General features: G+C 41.8%; 2 protein-coding genes across 3 annotated transcripts in view; both read left to right on the top strand.

Annotated features, from left to right (window-relative positions):
- LOC109091218 (polyribonucleotide nucleotidyltransferase 1, mitochondrial) overlaps positions 1-1,299 on the top strand; it is a 15,109-nt gene extending 13,810 nt beyond the window's left edge. For both annotated transcript variants that reach the window (XM_042736185.1, XM_042736184.1), the window contains exons 26-28: positions 644-722; positions 804-851; positions 929-1,299. In XM_042736185.1, the coding sequence (XP_042592119.1) occupies positions 644-722; positions 804-851; positions 929-1,066 (265 nt within the window). In that variant the 3' untranslated portion in view covers positions 1,067-1,299. The remainder of the gene's footprint in view (positions 1-643; positions 723-803; positions 852-928) is intronic.
- An 857-nt stretch (positions 1,300-2,156) lies between these two features.
- On the top strand, positions 2,157-17,719 carry LOC109091219 (serine/threonine-protein phosphatase 4 regulatory subunit 3-like). The gene is given in 16 exon segments (XM_042736183.1): positions 2,157-2,723; positions 2,800-2,855; positions 3,068-3,166; positions 3,249-3,872; positions 5,495-5,572; positions 5,664-5,780; positions 6,666-6,782; positions 6,946-7,077; positions 7,179-7,275; positions 7,353-7,394; positions 8,933-9,091; positions 12,896-13,065; positions 13,878-14,017; positions 15,457-15,593; positions 15,733-15,884; positions 17,073-17,719. Coding segments are annotated over 16 exon segments (2,352 nt in total). The 5' UTR covers positions 2,157-2,596; the 3' UTR covers positions 17,178-17,719.
- Positions 17,720-19,335: the final 1,616 nt, after the last annotated feature.

The raw sequence follows: 19,335 nt of genomic DNA, 5'->3' as shown, positions 1-19,335 counted from the left end.
CAGTATACTGGATCTGGGCAGCTCTTAGAGTGACAGCAGTCTAACACTCCTGCTGTCTGTCACTCATGTTCATACAAATCTCTCTCCGCCTCTGACTAAAGCACTTTTGTAACTTTAAGAAGAGAGATATATACGTAATGTGAGGCGGACAGTAGTGAAGTATTTGTACTTTACTGGAGTAAATTAAAAAGTGTGTCTGTACTTTATCAGACTGTTTTTCTTTTACTTCACTACATTCCAGAGCATAATGCTGTACTTTTTACTGCACTACATTTCATAAATAAGTTTTTTTTATATATATACATTTAATACTTATGAACATTAAAAATGTAGTACTTTCTTGTACTGAAGTAAATCTTTGAATTAGTTTTACTTGAGTAAAGTTAGTGCTAGATTTCTAGTGTAATTAAGTATTAAATGATATTTGATATGAAACGTAGTGCAGTAAAAACTTTGCAATGTTGTGAAGTAAAGTTTTCTAAAGTACAGACACTTGAAAAGTACTTTATTGATACTGACACCGGTGACAAGGATTACGTAATGTCTATGGTACTAAGAAGTGTTGCTGTGCTGAAGTGTGTCCGGTGGTCTGTGTGTGACGCAGCGTGAGGTCAGATTGTGTTAATGTGAGCCTGTGTTTCAGGGACATCGGGGTGATGGTCAAGCTCTATCCCAACATGAGCGCTGTGCTCCTGCACAACTCCCAGCTGGACCACAAGCGGGTGAGCACCTGTCCTCCTGACCTCTGACCCCGCCCTGCTCCGGTTCTGAAGCTCTCGTGTGTGTGTGTGTGTGTGTTGCAGATCAAGCACCCCAGCGCTCTGGGCCTGGAGGTCGGCCAGCAGATCCAGGTGCAGTGGAAGCAGCCGCCTGCTCTCTGACCTCTGACCTCTGCGGGTGTGTTCATGAGTGTGTTGTGTTCTCTCAGGTCAAGTACTTCGGCCGCGACCCCACGGACGGCAGGATGCGGCTGTCTCGTAAGGTGCTGCAGTCTCCGGCGGCGGCGGCGGTGCGGACTCTGAGCGACAGACACAGCGTCTCTGTAGGAGCGTCCCCAGACTCATAGAGCACCTCACACACGTCATGGTGTATTTACAATAAAAACTCGTATCACACACACACACTGTCCTCACAGAATCAGCCTGAGCTTTTGTGTCTCACACAAACAGTGTGAACGTGTTCTTTGCAAAGCATCATGGGATTCTGTGCCGATCATCCTCATGTTTGTGGGTTGTGTCCTTCAGTTTGGCAAGTACAATTAAAAATGTATATTTGTATTAAAAATGTGCTGAAATCAGACCTAACGCTGCAGAGACGTGTTTTATCACATCACACATCACTACTGCACAGACTCTGTCTTTAAAGTGCATTATAGTCCACTTCTGGACAGACCTTCGTCCCTGTCATGTCCTGTAGCACAGTTACTACAGTCTGAGATCTGGATATTAACACTGAACATGGTGTTTGTGGTTAAACTGCTTATGCAGAAATAAAAACAGTTACCAGTGTTGGGGAGTAACTAGTTACATGTTACTGAATTACATAATTTAATTACGACATGATTAATCTGTTACAATTACTGAGAAAAAAAGTTAATTGTTACTGTTACAAGTGTTTTGGTTTAGATTTTTACAGAGGGATACATCTGAACACACACACTCTCTCTCTCTCTCTCTGTATTTCTTTCTCTCACTCACACATTCACACACATTTTATACCGCAGTGTTCAGGAGTTTATTCACTAACTCTCTGTGTTGAAGATGAACTGTTTTTCAGGGCTTTGTGAGTGTTTCACAGATTGATTTAAACACCGTGTCATAACTATTAAACTACATCTTATGATTAAATCCAGCTCAGAAGAAGAGCTGAAGGATTGTGATCTGGTTTTTTTGATTGTTTCACAGATTGATTTGAAACGATTTACACTTACCTTCGTTACAAATTTATAAAAGTCATCAAATCTCACCAGTCACATAAAGTAACTGAACTCGTTATTAGATTGTGGATAGAGTAACTTGTAATCGGTTACAGTTCTCAAACCGTGGGTATTTTATTTTAGATGAAGTGAAGTTTAATCCGGGTTCAGGATGAAAATCCCCGCGCGCGCCCGATCTGGGAGCAGTTCGCGGTAACTATGGTAACAGCGGTGTCCTGCGCGGCCGCCGTAGCCCCCGCGCGGAAACCCCGCGCCATCAGAGTAGCGCTGATGCAGTGAAAGACACACAAGATGGCGGCGATCGGCGGACATTCGCGTAAACACTCGAGCCGTTCCGCGTTAATCTGAGCTATAACGAGCCCCGAAGACGCTTAAACATCCGAGGATCACGCTGGTCGGGACTGTGTGAGGCTCGGCTCATCCTGAGGGTTCATTGATTGCTTCCTGAGTTTAAGATGACCGATAGCAGGTAGCGTCAGCTTTAGCGTTAGCGTTAGTGTTGTGATATAAACTCGTCTTTCCGAGGGACCCAGGCTCCGGCTCGTTCTGTGTGGATTAGTCAGGGTTAGGATGAGCGGATCTGAGGCGAGGCGGTGCTAGCTCGGTGCGTCAGGAGTGCTAGTGCTGGTTCGGTTCGGTTCGGTTCGGTTCTGCGGGAAGATGAGCGACACCCGGCGGCGGGTGAAGGTGTACACGCTGAACGAGGAGCGGCAGTGGGAGGACCGGGGCACCGGGCATGTGTGCTGCTCGGAAGCGGCCTCGCTCACGGTCACCGGCGAGGCTGACGGTAAGCGACGCGTCTGTCGGAGCTCCCGCGCCGCGCCGCTCGTCTGATGAAGTGTGTTGTGTTTGTTCTTCTGTAGGCTCTGTGCTGCTGGAGTCCAGGATCAGCCCCGACACCGCGTACCAGAAGCAGCAGGTGCGTCCCGCAGCCTTCCTTCAGGAGTGTGTAGTACTGCACAAGAGCAAACACTCCAGTGACGTCACTGTCCGGCTCTCATGTGACCCTGCAGCTCAAAACCAGGCATACGCGTCTGAGAGCTGAATAAATAAGCGTTTGTGCTGCGGGGTCACAGGTAGCATGTGTGCAGTCAAGCTGAGGATGTCATGCGCTGTGTTTTGTCTCCTCAGGACACGCTCATCGTCTGGTCCGAAGCGGAGAACTGTGACCTGGCTCTGAGCTTCCAGGAGAAAGCGGGCTGTGATGAGATCTGGGAGAAGATCTGTCAGGTGCGTGTCTGTCTGAGGTTTAGGGCCTTCAGCCCCAGTGCTGGGCTGGGCTGGTTGATGACGGCGTGTGTCTGGTGCGCAGGTGCAGGGCAAGGACCCGTCCGTGGAGATCACGCAGGACCCCGTGGACGAGTCTGAGGAGGAGCGGTTCGAGGACACGCCGGAGAGCGGTCACCTGCTGGAGCTGCCCCCCTGTGAGCCGGAGCGTCTGGAGGAGCTGGCGGAGCTGGTGACGTCTGTGCTGCCGTCGCCCGTCCGGCGGGAGAAGCTGGCGCTCGCTCTGCTCAGCTCGGGGTACATCAGGAAGCTGCTGCAGCTGTTCCGGGCGAGCGAGGAGGCGGACGACCGCCGGGGCCTGCAGCAGCTGTACCAGATCGTGCGCGGCCTGCTCTTCCTCAACAAGGCCACGCTGTTCGAGGTGATGTTCTCTGACGACTGCATCATGGACGTGGTGGGCTGCCTGGAGTACGAGCCGGCGCTGCTGCAGCCCAAGAGCCACCGCGAGTTCCTCACCAAGACGGCCCGCTTCAGAGAGGTGATCCCCATCACAGACTCAGAGCTGCGGCAGAAGATCCACCAGACCTACCGCGTGCAGTACATCCAGGACATCATCCTGCCCACGCAGTCCGTCTTCGAGGACAACTTCCTGTCCACGCTGTCCTCCTTCATCTTCTTCAACAAAGTGGAGATCGTCAGCATGCTGCAGGTGCGTCGGTCGAAAACATTCATTAATTAGCTAGCCTGTATGAGAACGTAACGGAATGACATCATTCTGACTAACATCTCCTTCTGTAAGTCATGTGGATAAGAAACTAAAGAAAGGTAAGTGATAAGACGCTTTATTTTTGGATAAACTATTTTATGCACAACTTAATTTCTCTTAAAATACTTTATAGGGTTATGATAATCAAAACAGTCCTGAGCTAGAGCAAGCCTTGATCTCTCATCATATCACTGTAATCAGATGCTTTCTTAACGGCTGCTTTCTCACCGCTGTCAGGGTTTGATGTGTTTGTTTACACACTGATCCAGACGTTGCTCAGCAGCTTCAGCTTCGGCTGTGTTTGCTCTGAAGCGCTGGGTCTTCTTCTCAGTTCAGGAGAACTCAATTAGTCTTGTGCTACAGCGCCACACTGGTCAAACCCCGTTACTGCAGGCTCATATGAGATCAAGTGACTCAATAAAAACAGACTTTTCAATCCACAAATCAACATCTTTTACCATGAATTTACTGTAGTAACAACTGCACCGTGGTATTGTGGCAGAAATGTGGGGTATTCATATTGAGTTTTATTATATTATTGATGTAGACATCATTAATGATGATCAGTTATGAACGTATTGTAGATTTAGCACAGCTGGAGCGCTGTATTGACCAATCAGAAGCCAGAGTGCATTATCTAATGTAATAATACATGTTAACGTTATTAATGCTTATTATGAAGTTTTAGCACTGCTACATCACTCAATTAATATTGATTAAATAATGATTAAGTTGCTATATGAAATAAATTTTACAGCTGTTCATACGTTAGATCAAGCAAAATTTTTTAAAGTATTTCTAGTGATGTAAGAATTCACTCAACTCACAACGCAACGCACGATACTGGTTTCATTCATCTCAACAAATAAGATCCGGGACAAATTATAAATGAAAAAGCTGTCCTTTTCAAACCAAATGCTGCACAGTTATTTGTGAAATTTAAATATGTAAAAAAAACTAAATTTAAATTAAATAATCCAAATAAATTTCTTTGTACAAACAAACTAAGGCTGCGCTTATGAACACTAATATGCATTATACAGAGACAAGATGAAAAGAAAACACAGTCTGAACTTTTCTGAAGACATTCATATAAACTCTCACCCCAACTCTGTCACAATTTGTTTAACAGCTCCGCCGACGTGAATCGTCACATTTTTATAGATTTTCAACCAGCTGGGCGTGCATCGTATTTCAAATGATATCTTTATAAAAATTAAAGTGTGAATATGTACTAAAGCAATGCTGAACATGTTGTTCACTATCTGTCAAGAAAATGTGCTGAATAGACATGACATGAATTCAGATTGATCACCCTGCTGGTTTTCATCAATAATGAATATGCTTGAAACGTGAATCTGATTTATTGAATCCATGAATTGTAGTAACGCTTTAATCATTAAGACTCTAATGCACATCAGATACAGGGACAGATCTCTGTTACCCAGATGTTAGGAAGCTCTAACCTGAGAAGACGAGTGTCGCTGAATAAGAGCATGTGCTCAGACTGAAGGTGTGGAGATGAGAGGTGTGTAACGCTCTCTGTGTGTGTGTGTGTGTCTCAGGAGGATGAGAAGTTCCTGACGGAGGTGTTTGCTCAGCTCACAGATGAAGCTACAGAGGACAGCAAGAGGAGAGAGCTGGTACATCACACACACACACACACACGCGTGTCATAGAGCCGTCACACACACACACACCCGGGGTTCACGTCTGTCCTCTCTACGTCTGCAGGTCAACTTCTTCAAGGAGTTCTGTGCTTTCTCACAAACGCTGCAGCCTCAGAACAGAGACGCCTTCTTCAAAACGCTGGCCAATCTGGGCATCTTACCAGCGCTGGAGATCGTGATGGTGAGGAGGGATTAAAAATATATCACCATCTATTTTGGTGTTTATTGCGATAACTATATTAATGATGATAACTCAGGGAATCCTGTTTTTTTTTTAGAGAAAAGTGTTTTTTCTGTTTGGTGTTGTGAGCATAACTGAGTACACACGTAATGTAATGAGTGTTTAATTCATACTGGAAGCCAGAGGGCGCTCTTGTGCAGAAACTCCACACATGCATCACAGAAGTAATAACACTGACGATGCTCAAGAAATCTCTAATATGGACAAAGATATCCACTTATCACTGAATAAAACACAGATAGAGAAATTTTAACTCTGGAAACTTGAAGACAATGAATATATGGTTGCAGAAAATACATGGTTTATCTGTGTTCTTCCAGCAATCTTGGGTATTTTTATAAGGAAAGTATATTAATAATGCAGTGCTAATCGACATAGTCTTTATCACTGTATATAATACTGTCATTCTGTGATATGAAACCAGGTCTGGTCACACACAGTTATTTCGAACACTCAGCTATGTTAAGTTAATATGGAGGAAAAGCATGTCAGTAGATGCTATCTTTGTGGGACGTCAGGTTTGTAAACGGGCTCATACACATGCAAAGGGCTACTGTTATTCAGACTGATTTTATGTGTACTGTACAGCCCTGATCAAACCAGCTCCAGATTGTAGAAGGAGCTCCTCATTTAGAGATAAACTCCTGCTCAGTTCACCTCCGTCTTCCGCCGTGGCACACAGAAGCATGTCTGCAGCTAGACTTCCTCGTTATTATCACAGAAGACTAATTGTTGTCGAGGGAGAATAGTTGTGGTGTATGTGAAGTGATAGGATGTGAGAGCGCAGGAGGTGAGCGTTTGACGTGTGTGCTGCTGTGTGTTGAAGGCATGGAGGACGTGCAGGTGAAGGCTGCAGCCACAGACATCTTCTCTTACCTGGTGGAGTTCAGTCCGTCTATGGTGCGTGAGTTCGTCATGCAGGAGCCGCAGCAGGCCGACGACGTGAGTCTGTCACAACACAATGAAGAGCACCAAAATGGCTTTTTTGTTTGAATTTCGTGATAATATGACCAGAATTGAAAACGGCTCAGATTAAGAGATCTAATTTGTGATTAAAGAGTTGAAGCGTATGTTTTAGTGTGCTGACGTTTGCTGGTGTGTTCAGGACGTGCTGCTGATTAACGTGGTGATCAAGCAGATGATCTGTGACTCGGACCCGGAGCTGGGCGGTGCAGTGCAGCTGATGGGGCTCCTGAGGACCCTCATCGACCCCGAGAACATGCTCGCTCCGGCCAGCGTGAGTACAGACTCAACACTTTCACTTCTGACTCGCCAGAGAGTCGAGGATGAGCAGAAGAACATCCTCAATCAGTTCTGTGTGTGTGTGTGTGTGGACAGAAAACAGAGAAGAGCGAGTTCCTGAGCTTCTTCTACAAGTACTGCATGCACGTGCTGACGGCTCCGCTGCTGGCTAACACTGCCGAGGAGGACCCAGGTGAGACACGCGCCTGCTCTGCTGCAGCAGTCAGCGTCTGAGAGGCACATATCAACACTGTGTCTGTCTGTCCACAGATCTGACGGAGGGAGCGGCTAAAGTCAACCCCGTGTGTCCAGGTACCCAGCTGCTCTCAGGAATGGCTGAAATTATGTTTTTAAAGAATGACCCGACCCAAGACAGACCCTGATGAAATTAGACCCATGAAAATAAATCCATGCATGGTGAATCGAGAAATGATTCTGAGATTTTCCGAATGCATGGGGACTCTTTCTTAAGTCGTTTTGGGCAGCAGAAACTTTAGAAACAGCTGTACTCTGCTCGTTTCCAAATCATTACACACGCTTGAACCTAAAATAATCATTGATAAGATTAGAACGGGTTGAAGTGGGCTGTGTTTACATTAATCTGGCGTCATAAAAGCATTCTGACCCCGAGGTGAAACTACACAACCACACATGACAATGATGTTAGCATCTGACTCACTAAATACATGAACAACATCTCCACAACCGCTCTGAGAGTCACTTCAGGAGCATTCTTCTGTTTCATTTGAGTAAAACTAGCCTCATATCACACACATATGTAAAGATATTCATGGCAACCCATCAAAGTAAAAGTCTGGTTTAGTTTGAGGACACTGTGCCAGAGATATTGTTCAGTAGAATGCACATAATACTAAAATTATTACAACTTTAATTTTTAAGGAATAACCACACAACATATCCTCCATCTTTTATTAGTAATAGTAAATCTCATTTGTTTGCCAAAAAATAGTTTAATTTTCCATAATTAAAAAATAAATGAAATGAATGTATTATGCCTTCATTTGATAACCAGAAAAATGTCAACACAGAATTTCTGAGGAAAGAAAATGTGTTAAGAAAAAAATTTATAAGGCTATTTTAAGAATACATTTGAATAAATTAAGTTGTTTTTATGCTTTCAAATTATTAGACATGCTAAAACAGGATTTGGTAATAAAAAAACATATGGTGAGAAAAAATAAAACATTTCATAGGGCCCTAAGCATGCAGTGTTTTTTTTTACCTTCAGTGAAATTAAGTTTCATGATTTTCATTAATTAGACATGCTTTCTGATTAATGAAATTTAATTTAGCCATTAAAAAAGAATTCCAGAAAAAAAGCGGAATACAGAAAAATTTAAATGGAAAAAACGGAATTTGGAAAAAACATAAAATGGAATTTGGGAAAATTTAAAACGGATTTCATTGGGCCCTACACAGGTGAGCACACCCCCCAAAGCTGTAGACCTAGGGGAAACATAGCCTAATAAATCATGGATTTAACAACGTTATTTACCTCCGCTCCGCTGAAGGGCTTCTGCACACACAAAAGAAAAGCCCTGCATGAACACGCAGCGTAATGAAGTGAGAGGATTTTCCTGATCTCATATCTAGAAGATGCATTTCAAGGTTACAAATGTAGGTTATCTTCCTTTTCTATGTACATTTCTCCAAAATGAACTTAACACAAACACTCAAGTTTGCATCCGGGACAGTTTAGAAGAATTCGGGTCTTATCGGGTCCATTTGGAAAAAGCACATTTGTTTTAAAATATCCGAGACCCGAGCCGTGTCCGAGGCACTCGTAGAGGTTTGTATCTAAGTGTATGCGTCTGTGTGCTGTGTGTCAGATAACTTCCAGACGGCGCAGCTGCTGGCTCTGATCCTGGAGCTGCTGACCTTCTGCGTGGAGCATCACTCGTACCACATCAAGAGCTACATCATGACCAGAGACCTGCTGAGGAGGGTGGTGATGATGATGATGTACTGAAGAAGCTTCTTTGCTGTCTGTCTGTTATTATCACACTGCTCACATCTCTGAACTAGGGGTGCACCCAAATTACAGTGCTTGGCCGAAACAGATCAAGATGAAACGCTGAGGCGAGCACGGTTTGTCAGGTGTTTTCCCCATGCATTTTCACGGTTTGTCAGGTGTTTTCCATTTTTTTTTTTTTTTTTTTTTTTTACCATTGCATAAATTAAGTAGCCAAAATGTGCGTTTTAATGTTTTAAAAAACAAATCAACTACAGAACAGTTTAAAATATTTAACACTGAACATTTTACATTCTAGTAGACATTATACCAACAAAGCACAATTTAACTTAAAATTGTAAATTATAAATAGTGTTTTGCTGTTTTTGAGACCCCTGCTTGAATTGGGCATGTGATTGGCTAAAGACAAAAAAGAAGGAGAACTGGACACTTTAAGTGCCAAATCAGCATATGATTTCTGAAAGATCACATGACACTGAAGACTGGAGTAATGATGTGGAAATTCAGCTGTGCATCACAGGAATAAATTACAGTTTACTAGGGATGCACCGATACCATTTTTTCAGAACCGATCCGAGACCCAGTCCCTCCAGGATTTTGCGATTCTGCGATCGCTGAATTTATCGTGAAATCAAGCAAACTCTGCAATTTTCGCAAAAGTTTGCAAATTTTCGTAATTGCCCCAGATTTTCCACAGATTTTGGTCTTGGATGCGTCCCGTCATCGCAATGCGCGTTCAGTCAAAGAAAGGTTGTTTCTCAGTTCTAAAAAGGGAATGAACAGCCTTGCATTCTCATCATGACCGATTTACAAGAGCTACATTGGATAAACGAACCGAAAGCAGAACGAATCCGGGCTACTATAGTTTGGGCTACGCAGCACAAACTGTTTATCTGCTCGAGCCGGAGCCGCGGGCTGATCTCGATCACACGACACCGTTATACACAGCGCTGGGAGATACGGTGAAGAAAGCAGTCGAGTTCACCACAGAATCAACATCTCTGTCAAATCTTTCAAAATCAGCGCAGAATTCTGTTAAAGCTGATGTCAGAACAAACGCCACTGATGTGGACACCAGGAAAAACATTGTTCAGTAAACACAAACCTCCACCGTTCACCAGTGATTTAACAGTAAAACTACAGGAACAACTTGTGGCAGAAATGATCAAATGTTTTTGAGTGATTTTAAATGCTTCACACAACTTTTCCCAGCACTTCAAAGTATTGGTACTTTTAGTAAAGTGTGTTTATTCATTTAAATTTAGACATTATGAATGACGGTAATAAAAGTAATTTTTATCAGATGTAATATTTATCACATCTGTAAGACGTCTGTTAAAGATCCGGGAATCATCTGCTGTGTCCTCTGATAAACGTCTCAGAAGCAGTTTTCTAATAAATGTCTATTTGACATCTGACAGGAAACATCTTAGAGACGTACTGCAGATGAACAAGCACTCTTAAAAGTACATCTTGCATCTGTAAATGCAGACATCAAATAGACGTCTCTGAGATGTACATGTGTGATTAGGGTGAGTGCTTTACTGTCAGGTGCTGGTGTCATCAAACATTAGTCTGGAGACCTACAGTGTTCTCGAAGTCAGAAAAGTCATAACAGTGTTAGAAGAATGTTGTCTGTGGTATATTTTCCCTGCAAAAAAATATATAAAATTGCCACAAATATCACCACATATTTTGAGAAAAGCTGCATCAAAATCAGTCATTTTAGGCTGCAAAAATCAGAAAAAAGTCCTGTGAAGTCCTGGAGGGACTGGATACCAGCAGTGTTTTTATTAATCAACGTAGAATTTCTACATCTGTGTGTGTTGACCTCATCATCCCTGTTTTGTGTTAAACACAATCTACTACATATAGACAACTTCATTTTAAAGAAAAATAACATTTGAGAAAATATATAATCATAATCCATGACAAACTAGGTTAGTGAATAATTCATCAGCAGAAGTATTTCTAGAAAAACATGAGTGCACAATTTTATAAAATCTAAACATTTAGTGAAATAACTATTGGGGAACAAATATAAGTGAATGAGTGTAGGACTAAATCTGCTCAAATGTTACATTGCTCTTGTATTGTTGTAAAATACATTCATAACATTCATAACATATATATATATATATATTAAAAGACATTTCTTTTAAATGTATAGCACAGTAATGGAGGCAGCAACGTTTGTGACCCTGGACCACAAAACCAGTCTTAAGTGTCATTTTTTTTTTTTTTTTTTTTTTTTTTTTAAATTTAGATTTATACATCATCTGAAAGCTGAACAAATAAACTCTCTATTGCTGTATGGTTTGTTAGGAGGACAATATTCAGACGAGATGCAATTGTTTGAAAATCTGGAATCTGAGGGTGCAAAAAAATCTAAATATTATGGAAATCACCTTTAAAGTTGTCCAAATGAGTTCTTAGCAATGCATATTACTAATCAAAAATTAAGTTTTGACATTTACAGTAGGAAATTTACAAAATATCATCATGGAACATGATCTTTACTTACTATCCTAATGATTTTTGGCATGAAAGAAAAATCAATAATTTTGACCCATAAAATGTATTGTTGGCTTTTGCTACAAATATACCCCAGAGACTTAAGACTGGTTTTGTGCTCCAGGGTCACATGATAGATATGACAGAACAAGAAAGGCTATTAATAATCTTTCATTGTGCAAGAGTATTATAATATGAAAGGCTCAATACAGGCTGAAGCGCTTATGAGCATCCCGTGCACAGAATGATGCGCTTGAAGCAACACTGAGTCACAGCGCGCTGCGTAGACATGTTCAAAGCATAAAGTGAAGAGATATTAATGCGTAGTGTATTAAACCTGTGTGTTAGATGATTTAGCCTTTTAAGAGTTTCAAACCTCAGTTATTGTGTGCTCTTGGAGAGAGTTTGGATCAGTTTCGTCTGACTAATACCCGATCCGACAGATAATACCAGTATCAGAGCCGATACCGATCCTGAGTATTTGATTGTGCAACACTTCATTTTACTATATATTCACATACAAAAATGTACATTTTAAATTTACATTTTATTGAAAATTGTAATATTTCCCAATATTACTGTTTTTTTAGGGATGTAGCGATTAACCCAAGCCAGTTAAAAAAATATTCAAATATGTGCCGATTCAAATCGGTTGATGCTAAACAAATCACGATACAGTTGGAGCAGGAGTTTATATGAACGTATCTCTGAGAGGAGCTGACTGTCTTCAGAAACGTGTGGATGTTTTTTTTTTATTTCATCTTGCCTCTGAAGGATGCATATTAAAGTTCATAAGTGCAGTTACAGCGGTAACCAAGGAAACACTGTCTCATTGCTGTTCATGAGCGCCACCTGCTGGCAGAGAGTGAATCTGCGTCTCATTCAGCTCGTCTGCCGTTTCTGTTTCATAGATTTCAGTCATCATACAGTAACCAGCATCAACCTCTTCTCATCAGAGACATGAGATGCAGCACTAAACAGTCTCTCGCTGTCGGTGCCTGTAATGATTGCTGTGTCTTTCTCTGACAGTTTTAAATGCTTCCACACTGCAGATGTGTTTGCTGCATTATAAAGAGTGCGTGCCTCTCACTCGGTTTGGTTTATTAGGTCCATTGTACGCTATTTGAGAATTTTTCAGCCGAATAATTTTGGTTCACTAACACTGGGTGCGTCCCTGGTGTGAAGCACAGTGATAACTGCTCATGTGATCTTCAGTAACCGCTGTCCTTGTGTTAGATCCTCATCAGGCAAACACAGCAGTGTTTATAATGCAGGTTGATTGTGAGCTGCTCGTGTGATTGTCCAGGTGCACTGCGCTTCATGAGGAGAATCATCGGCCTGAAGGACGAGTATTACAACCGCTACATCGTGAAAGGAAACCTGTTCGAGCCAGTCATCAACGCACTGCTGGACAATGGCACCAGATACAACCTGCTGAACTCGGCCATCATCGAGCTCTTTGAGTTCATCAGAGTGGTGAGTGCAGTCTCCTCTGATCTGCTCCTGTCTGACCGCTAGAGCTGCGAAGACCAAATCAATTCCTATTCCAGAATCAGACACTTAACATTTCAGTTCCGCCTATCAATTCCTGTGTGTGCATCTTTTATTTTTAGGTGGCAAAGGGGCTGTTAAAAATGTATTTGTATTTAAATCATTCATTCAAGAGATTCATTCAAAAACACTGATTCCTCCAGTAATGAAACAAGTACATCCTGAGTGAGTCATTGAATCATTCCATTCAGAAATTCCATGAGATTGTTTACTTGTCTAATATTTTTTCATCAGAATTGTGAGAGAACTACTACCTCCATTAATAAAAAAGTCTGAATTTATCCAGAATAATGCCGGGAAATGAAAATGGGAGGAGTATGAGAACTATTTAATGTTAATAAAATTCACAATTCATTTCAGTTCGTGTCTCAGAATGTGTATTTTTGTTTGTAATTTCAGAGCTGTAATACCATAACATGTTACTGAAGTTACACACAATACAATTAGTGTGCCTCCTCTATTTTAAAGCCCATGAGCCGCCACTGGAATTGATCAAATTCAAACGATACTAGGGCTGTGCAATTAATGGCATGTGATGATCATGCACATCTCGTCAGTAAAGCGGTTCTGTGATCAGTAGTAAATCTCCATCACATGCGTTCAGATGGAGCAGCATTTACTACACAGAGCCGTAGTTCACTGACAAGCTACACAAACAGCTTTCATAATTGCAGGTGATTTATTGCACAGCCCTAAATAATCCCCAGCCCTACTGACCGCTGTCCTTCTGTTATCAGGAGGACATCAAATCTCTGATTGCACACATCGTTGATAACTTCACCACGGCGCTGGAGTCCATCGAGTACGTGCAGACCTTCAAGGGCCTGAAGGGCCGCTACGAGCAGGAGAAGGAGCGTCAGAGCCGAGGATTCAGCAGGTGATGATCACACTCCTTCAGAAACACTGCCTGACGCCGGGTTCACACTCACTCCGTCTGCTGAAGCTGCTCTGATCCACAAACACAACACTTAGGCTGCATTTACACTGCGTTTCTTAATGTACAGATCCGATCTTTGGACCAGATCTGATTATTTTGGCCTGTCTGTTTACATTCAATTTAGACACTGCTGGTATCTGATATCTGTGTTTACATAATTCCCGCCCAAATGATTGTGAGTGTTCGCACATGGTAGATCCTCAGGTTTTGAATGGCCGTGCTATTAAAATTATTTATCTAATTCACGTCGAGTGGCGATTTGGCTTTTATGTGCCAGCATGAACAACGGCTGTCATGGATGTTTTGCAGATAAATGACGGTAATTTTCATTTGGTATGCTATTTTAGTCAACTCATTAGAAGTAGAGTTCTTTAGTGAAATAAAGTAGCGCCAAGATGATATTTATTAAACGAATTTGAATGAATTAACGAGAGAGAGAGTGCACGAAGTGTGAAGCTTGCAAACAAGTTATCACCTCATTGCTAAGAAATATAATGTAGCCTAGAGTTTAGTAGCGAAGCTGTTGTATTTATAAAATTCACAGGGCAGAGGTTGAAAACCCGCTCCTGAATGTGCAATTTTTTTAAAGTTTCCATCTCAATAAAATGTGAGCGCATACAGCACACCAGCATTAAAACGCTATCTTTATGGGCAAACGTGTCGTCCTCGCATTGGGAGTTCTGCGGGGAATCGGATGTGTGTGTTTAGACGTAGGTCGGATGTCCAGATATTAGATATGTATACGATTTAAAACCACATTTGGAAACGGCTCAGATCAGATGCGAAAAAATCGGATCTTGTGTGGATTTTTGTGTTTACACACGTGCATTAAATTCCCATCTGTGTTCGATGTAGGCAAAAAATCAGATTTTTTCTGCCAGTGTAAACAGCCTTATACATTCTGATTTCAAATCCAAATGCTCTTCCTTTTATGACAGTACAGTAATACAATCTTTCATAGACATATTCACATTTAAACTCAATAAATATAAACAACGTATTATTCAATACGTTTGACTTTTGGATCGGATCTGAAAAATGGTATCATTGCATCCCTAGTTAAAATTAGGCTATCACAAATATTTTAAATGAAAGCTCACCACTGATGGAAACAGCCGGCTCTCGTGCCTTTTCTGCATTTAATCTCTATCACAAGCAATCCCGCGGCTCTTCAAGAACCTTGTTTCTCTATTCTCTTCTTTATAGTACTGCATCTATTTAAAGTGAAAATACTAAATTTTTGTGTCAATCCATGTTAATTTTTATAGCGAACAACGCGCTGTCACTTGAATTCAGCAGAAGTAGACTCGATCTCTGATGTGTTAACATGAGCACTGCAAGCGGAGTGTGTGTGAAACAGAGCAGTGATCCTCTCACAGGTACCGCAGGGATGCGCGCTCCTTCGAGGAGGACGAGGACACGTGGCTGAACGAAGACGAGGAGGAGGAGGATGTTGCGGACGCCAGCCTGGACAAGTGCAAGAGCGACTACGGGACGTTCATGGAGAGCGAGAAAGGTATTTGTGCGCTCATAATCCTGCAGTGTTTCCTTAATCACTCTTCCACAAATGAAGGCCTAGAAAGAGTTTTGGATTCATCAGGACATGGCCTTGAATGTTGCATTCACTGCTACAGTGTGTGTGTTTTGTGTTTCAGTGAAAGAGAGTCAGGACAAGGAGAACCAGGCCAAGCGGAAGTTCAGCTTCTGTCACTCGGCTGGAGCAGCTAACACAGCTAACGGCTCCAGACCTCCACCCTCCGCTTCCTCCAGCAGAGCTGCAGCGCCACCTTCAGGCCAGACGGCCCGGGTACGCCACGCACCTCACAGCCGCTCACATGACTCCTGTGTAGGGCGGGGGATCCACAACAACGCTTGTGTACAGTGTTAAAGAGACAGCAGCCTAATAAACACGCTGCCTGTCATTAATGTTAATCAAAGAACAAAAGAAAATCATTCACTGATCTTGACTGAATATCTTTAATAACTTCAATTAATAATAATAAATGATTTGTTTGTTCTTATTTTATTAGTAACTGTTAACTTGTCTTTAACACTTTAATATTTGAAAGTTATATTTGTCTAGTTGTTTTTGCCGTGGTATTTTTGTTTGAAACAGGCAAAAGTTCCTCTTGTAGGCCTAATGGTGTTCACACCAGGTGCAAATGTAATTATCTGCGCGAGTAGATTACGTACATCAACACAAAGACATGAATAGAGGCATATTCGCGCTGGATGATGTGAATGATGTGAAATGTGCAACGCATTTGCCACAAACACAGGATATTCACCTCAATTGCTGCATCTGCGCAAATTCGAATATTTCAATATGTGTGGAAATTCCCATGATGCGTTCTCGCACAAGCCAATCAGCGAAGAGCTTCTTGACCTGTCCAGTTGAATCAGAGACAGTAGAAGAGAGCATTATTGTAGATGTCTGTTAGAATATAGGTCTGGAGCATAGAAAACAGTTAAAATCAGTTGTAGTGGTAGTTGTATTTTATTAGCATGGCTACAGAGATGTTGCTATCAATAATAAAAATAACAGTAATATCAGTGTGTGTATATATGTAACACACATCCTAACGTCATTCATCCTCCTCTGGGTGGTGCTGTGAACCCAGACACATCGGCGTTTGGCTTTCCATTTGGGGCATATTTGGGACTTTTTGACAACCGGTACAAAACAGCGATTGTAGTTATCTCCACCATGGTTGATCACGCTGACGCGAAAAACATCCCGCGAGTGACGCGATACACACACTCGCTTCGCATCTGGTGTGAACACACCATAAGTGTTCTGTAGGCTGCTGATTGTTGCTCGTGTTATTCAGCTGCAACAGAACGCTTTGAAAGAAGACACGGAATAAATGTTTGACATCTATATGTTTGACTGAATTTTTTTATCTTATTGGAATCCAAACTGTGAATGGATCAGATCAAATGGTGTAGGTGTGAGTGTGTGGTGTTGTACTCTGAAGCTGTCTGTGCTCAGCAGACCGGACTCGTGGACTACCCAGACGATGAAGACGAGGAGGAGGAGGAGGAGGAGGACACTGACGAGGAGCAGTCGCCGCGCAAGAGGCCTCGTCTGGGCTCGTAAAGCCCCCCAGCGGAACCAGAGGAGCTTCCAGTGAGCCAGTCGCAGCAGGGGCTGATGGGAGGCCGCGCACGCTAGCAGGACTAGCAGGACTAGCCGCACTGATCGAGCTGAAGAGCTGCTGAAGTTCAGGCACATCAGCGGTGATTTCTTCTGGACACTTGTGTTCTGTAATGATTGGCGGGAGATCTCGCCGGTGCGCGGGGGGTGAGGGCGGTGTCAATCTCTGTAATCAGACGTCTGGAATTCAGGCTGGAAGGTGCAGCGCTCATGGTTTTAAAACACATTAAATTGCAGTAAATGTTTTGATTTGTGTGATTTGTGGACCGATCTAAGGTCAGCTCTGGCTCGAGAGAATACGGAGTATTAAACGAAGCTGACCGGACTCCAACGTTCAGATGTGTAGATTAAATATTAAAAACGCTTTTAGTTGTTCCCCTCATTTTTGAGCACATTTTCCTACTAGCACCATCTCCGTTAAAGAGCATTTGTATGAATTTGATATTTTTTACAATTTTCAGATTAAATTTGGTCCTGCAATTAAACAAGGTTGTTCAGTATTTTGTGACGTGATTATTGAATAGTTTTACCAGAAGCGTGATGGATTATGATGACTGATTCATCTCTGTCCAGAACGTGAGGCGTGCCTAATCAAACACCCACTGCAGGTCTTGGGCACTGTTTGAGGGGACAGATGTTTGTAGTGCTGTCCAGAACCACGGAGTACGTTATCAAGTGCTGAACTGAACTAGCTTGTGCATGGAAGAATACAAACTCATCAGGGACAGAGGTCTGAACCCCGGCCCCATTTCAGTACATTTTCAGAAAACAGGGGAAAAAAGGTGTTATTTTTTATATTTAGACATTATAAAATTTAAAACCTTACTTTTTGTGTCAAAATTCAGCATTATTTTGTGCTGAAGTATGAAGTAACAAGAATTAAAAAAAAAAAAAAAAACATCTACTTGAATCACAAATGAATTCATATTTTGATTTTGATATTTTGAATTCAAAATCCCTGCTGAAAAAAAAAACAGCATATGCTGGTTAGGTATGTTTTGATGCTGGGATGCTGGTTTATGGACCAGCATCATAACATACCTAACCAGCATATGCTGGTTTTTATTTTTTTATTTTTTTTTTTTTTTTTCAGCAGGGATGGCAATTTAAGGCGAAAGGTGGCTAGTTTGTGTCCATATTAACAATCTTACATGTAAATCAAATACCTATTCACAAACATGCCATGACTTTATTTACTTTGAGAAATAGAGAAACTCAGAAATGAACTGATATTAACCTTAATCACTTTGCCCCCAGGCAACAGCGTTAAATGTTGAATGACTTCATGACAATTAAAAATAATAGGGTAAGATTAAAAATGTGTGTTAGTTTATTTGGACATTGCTGTCCTCCTTTGAATGAATTGTTTTTCTTTCCTCCTCTGTCTGTTCTGCCCTCTTCTCTTCACTTTGGTCATGTGACTGTGACAGAATATGTCGAATCCTGAGCGCTTGATATGTACTCCGTTTATTATAAATACATTTTTAAACTAATTACAAATGCTAAAAACTGTTAAATAAATCATTACATTATTTTTAACAACTAAGCTTTCGCTTGTTTATAACATTTTATTAAAAGAGATTTGCACAGTATAATTTTGGCAAAATGGCACCCCTATGCACCGCATATCCTGCACACCCTGTTTTTGTGCCAATGTACAGGTGTACATTACCTTTTAATTGATTAGTGAATAGTTTGATGGAAGTTTATACATGCTAGTTTCCATGCCAGAGTTAAGAATATAAATCTTTTCACTACTACTGGAGCTGCCAGGTTTTAATGATTATTAAACCGCAAACAGAAAGCTGAAAATCACTGGTCTAACAATCAGCTCTCAGACCAGGGCTGTGTCCGAAAGCTAGGCAGCTGACTTGCTGCTCTGTCAGACAATGACTGCAGGCAGTGTTTCTGCATGCATCAACCTCCTGAAACTGATTCTAGACAGGCTTCGTAACAGTGTAATGATCTACAACACAATAGAAAGAGTTTAAGTGATAACACATTTAATTACTATAGTACTGATTTCTTGCAAAAAGTTAGTCAGAAATATACATTTTTACACAAACTGACCACCAAACAAAACTTCCAGACGCCATCTTTA

The sequence above is a fragment of the Cyprinus carpio genome, chromosome B13, assembly GCF_018340385.1.
Source record: "Cyprinus carpio isolate SPL01 chromosome B13, ASM1834038v1, whole genome shotgun sequence".
Lineage (NCBI taxonomy): Eukaryota > Metazoa > Chordata > Actinopteri > Cypriniformes > Cyprinidae > Cyprinus > Cyprinus carpio.
Note: the sequence above shows the minus strand (reverse complement) of the source record. Positions and strands in the feature narration are given on the sequence as shown.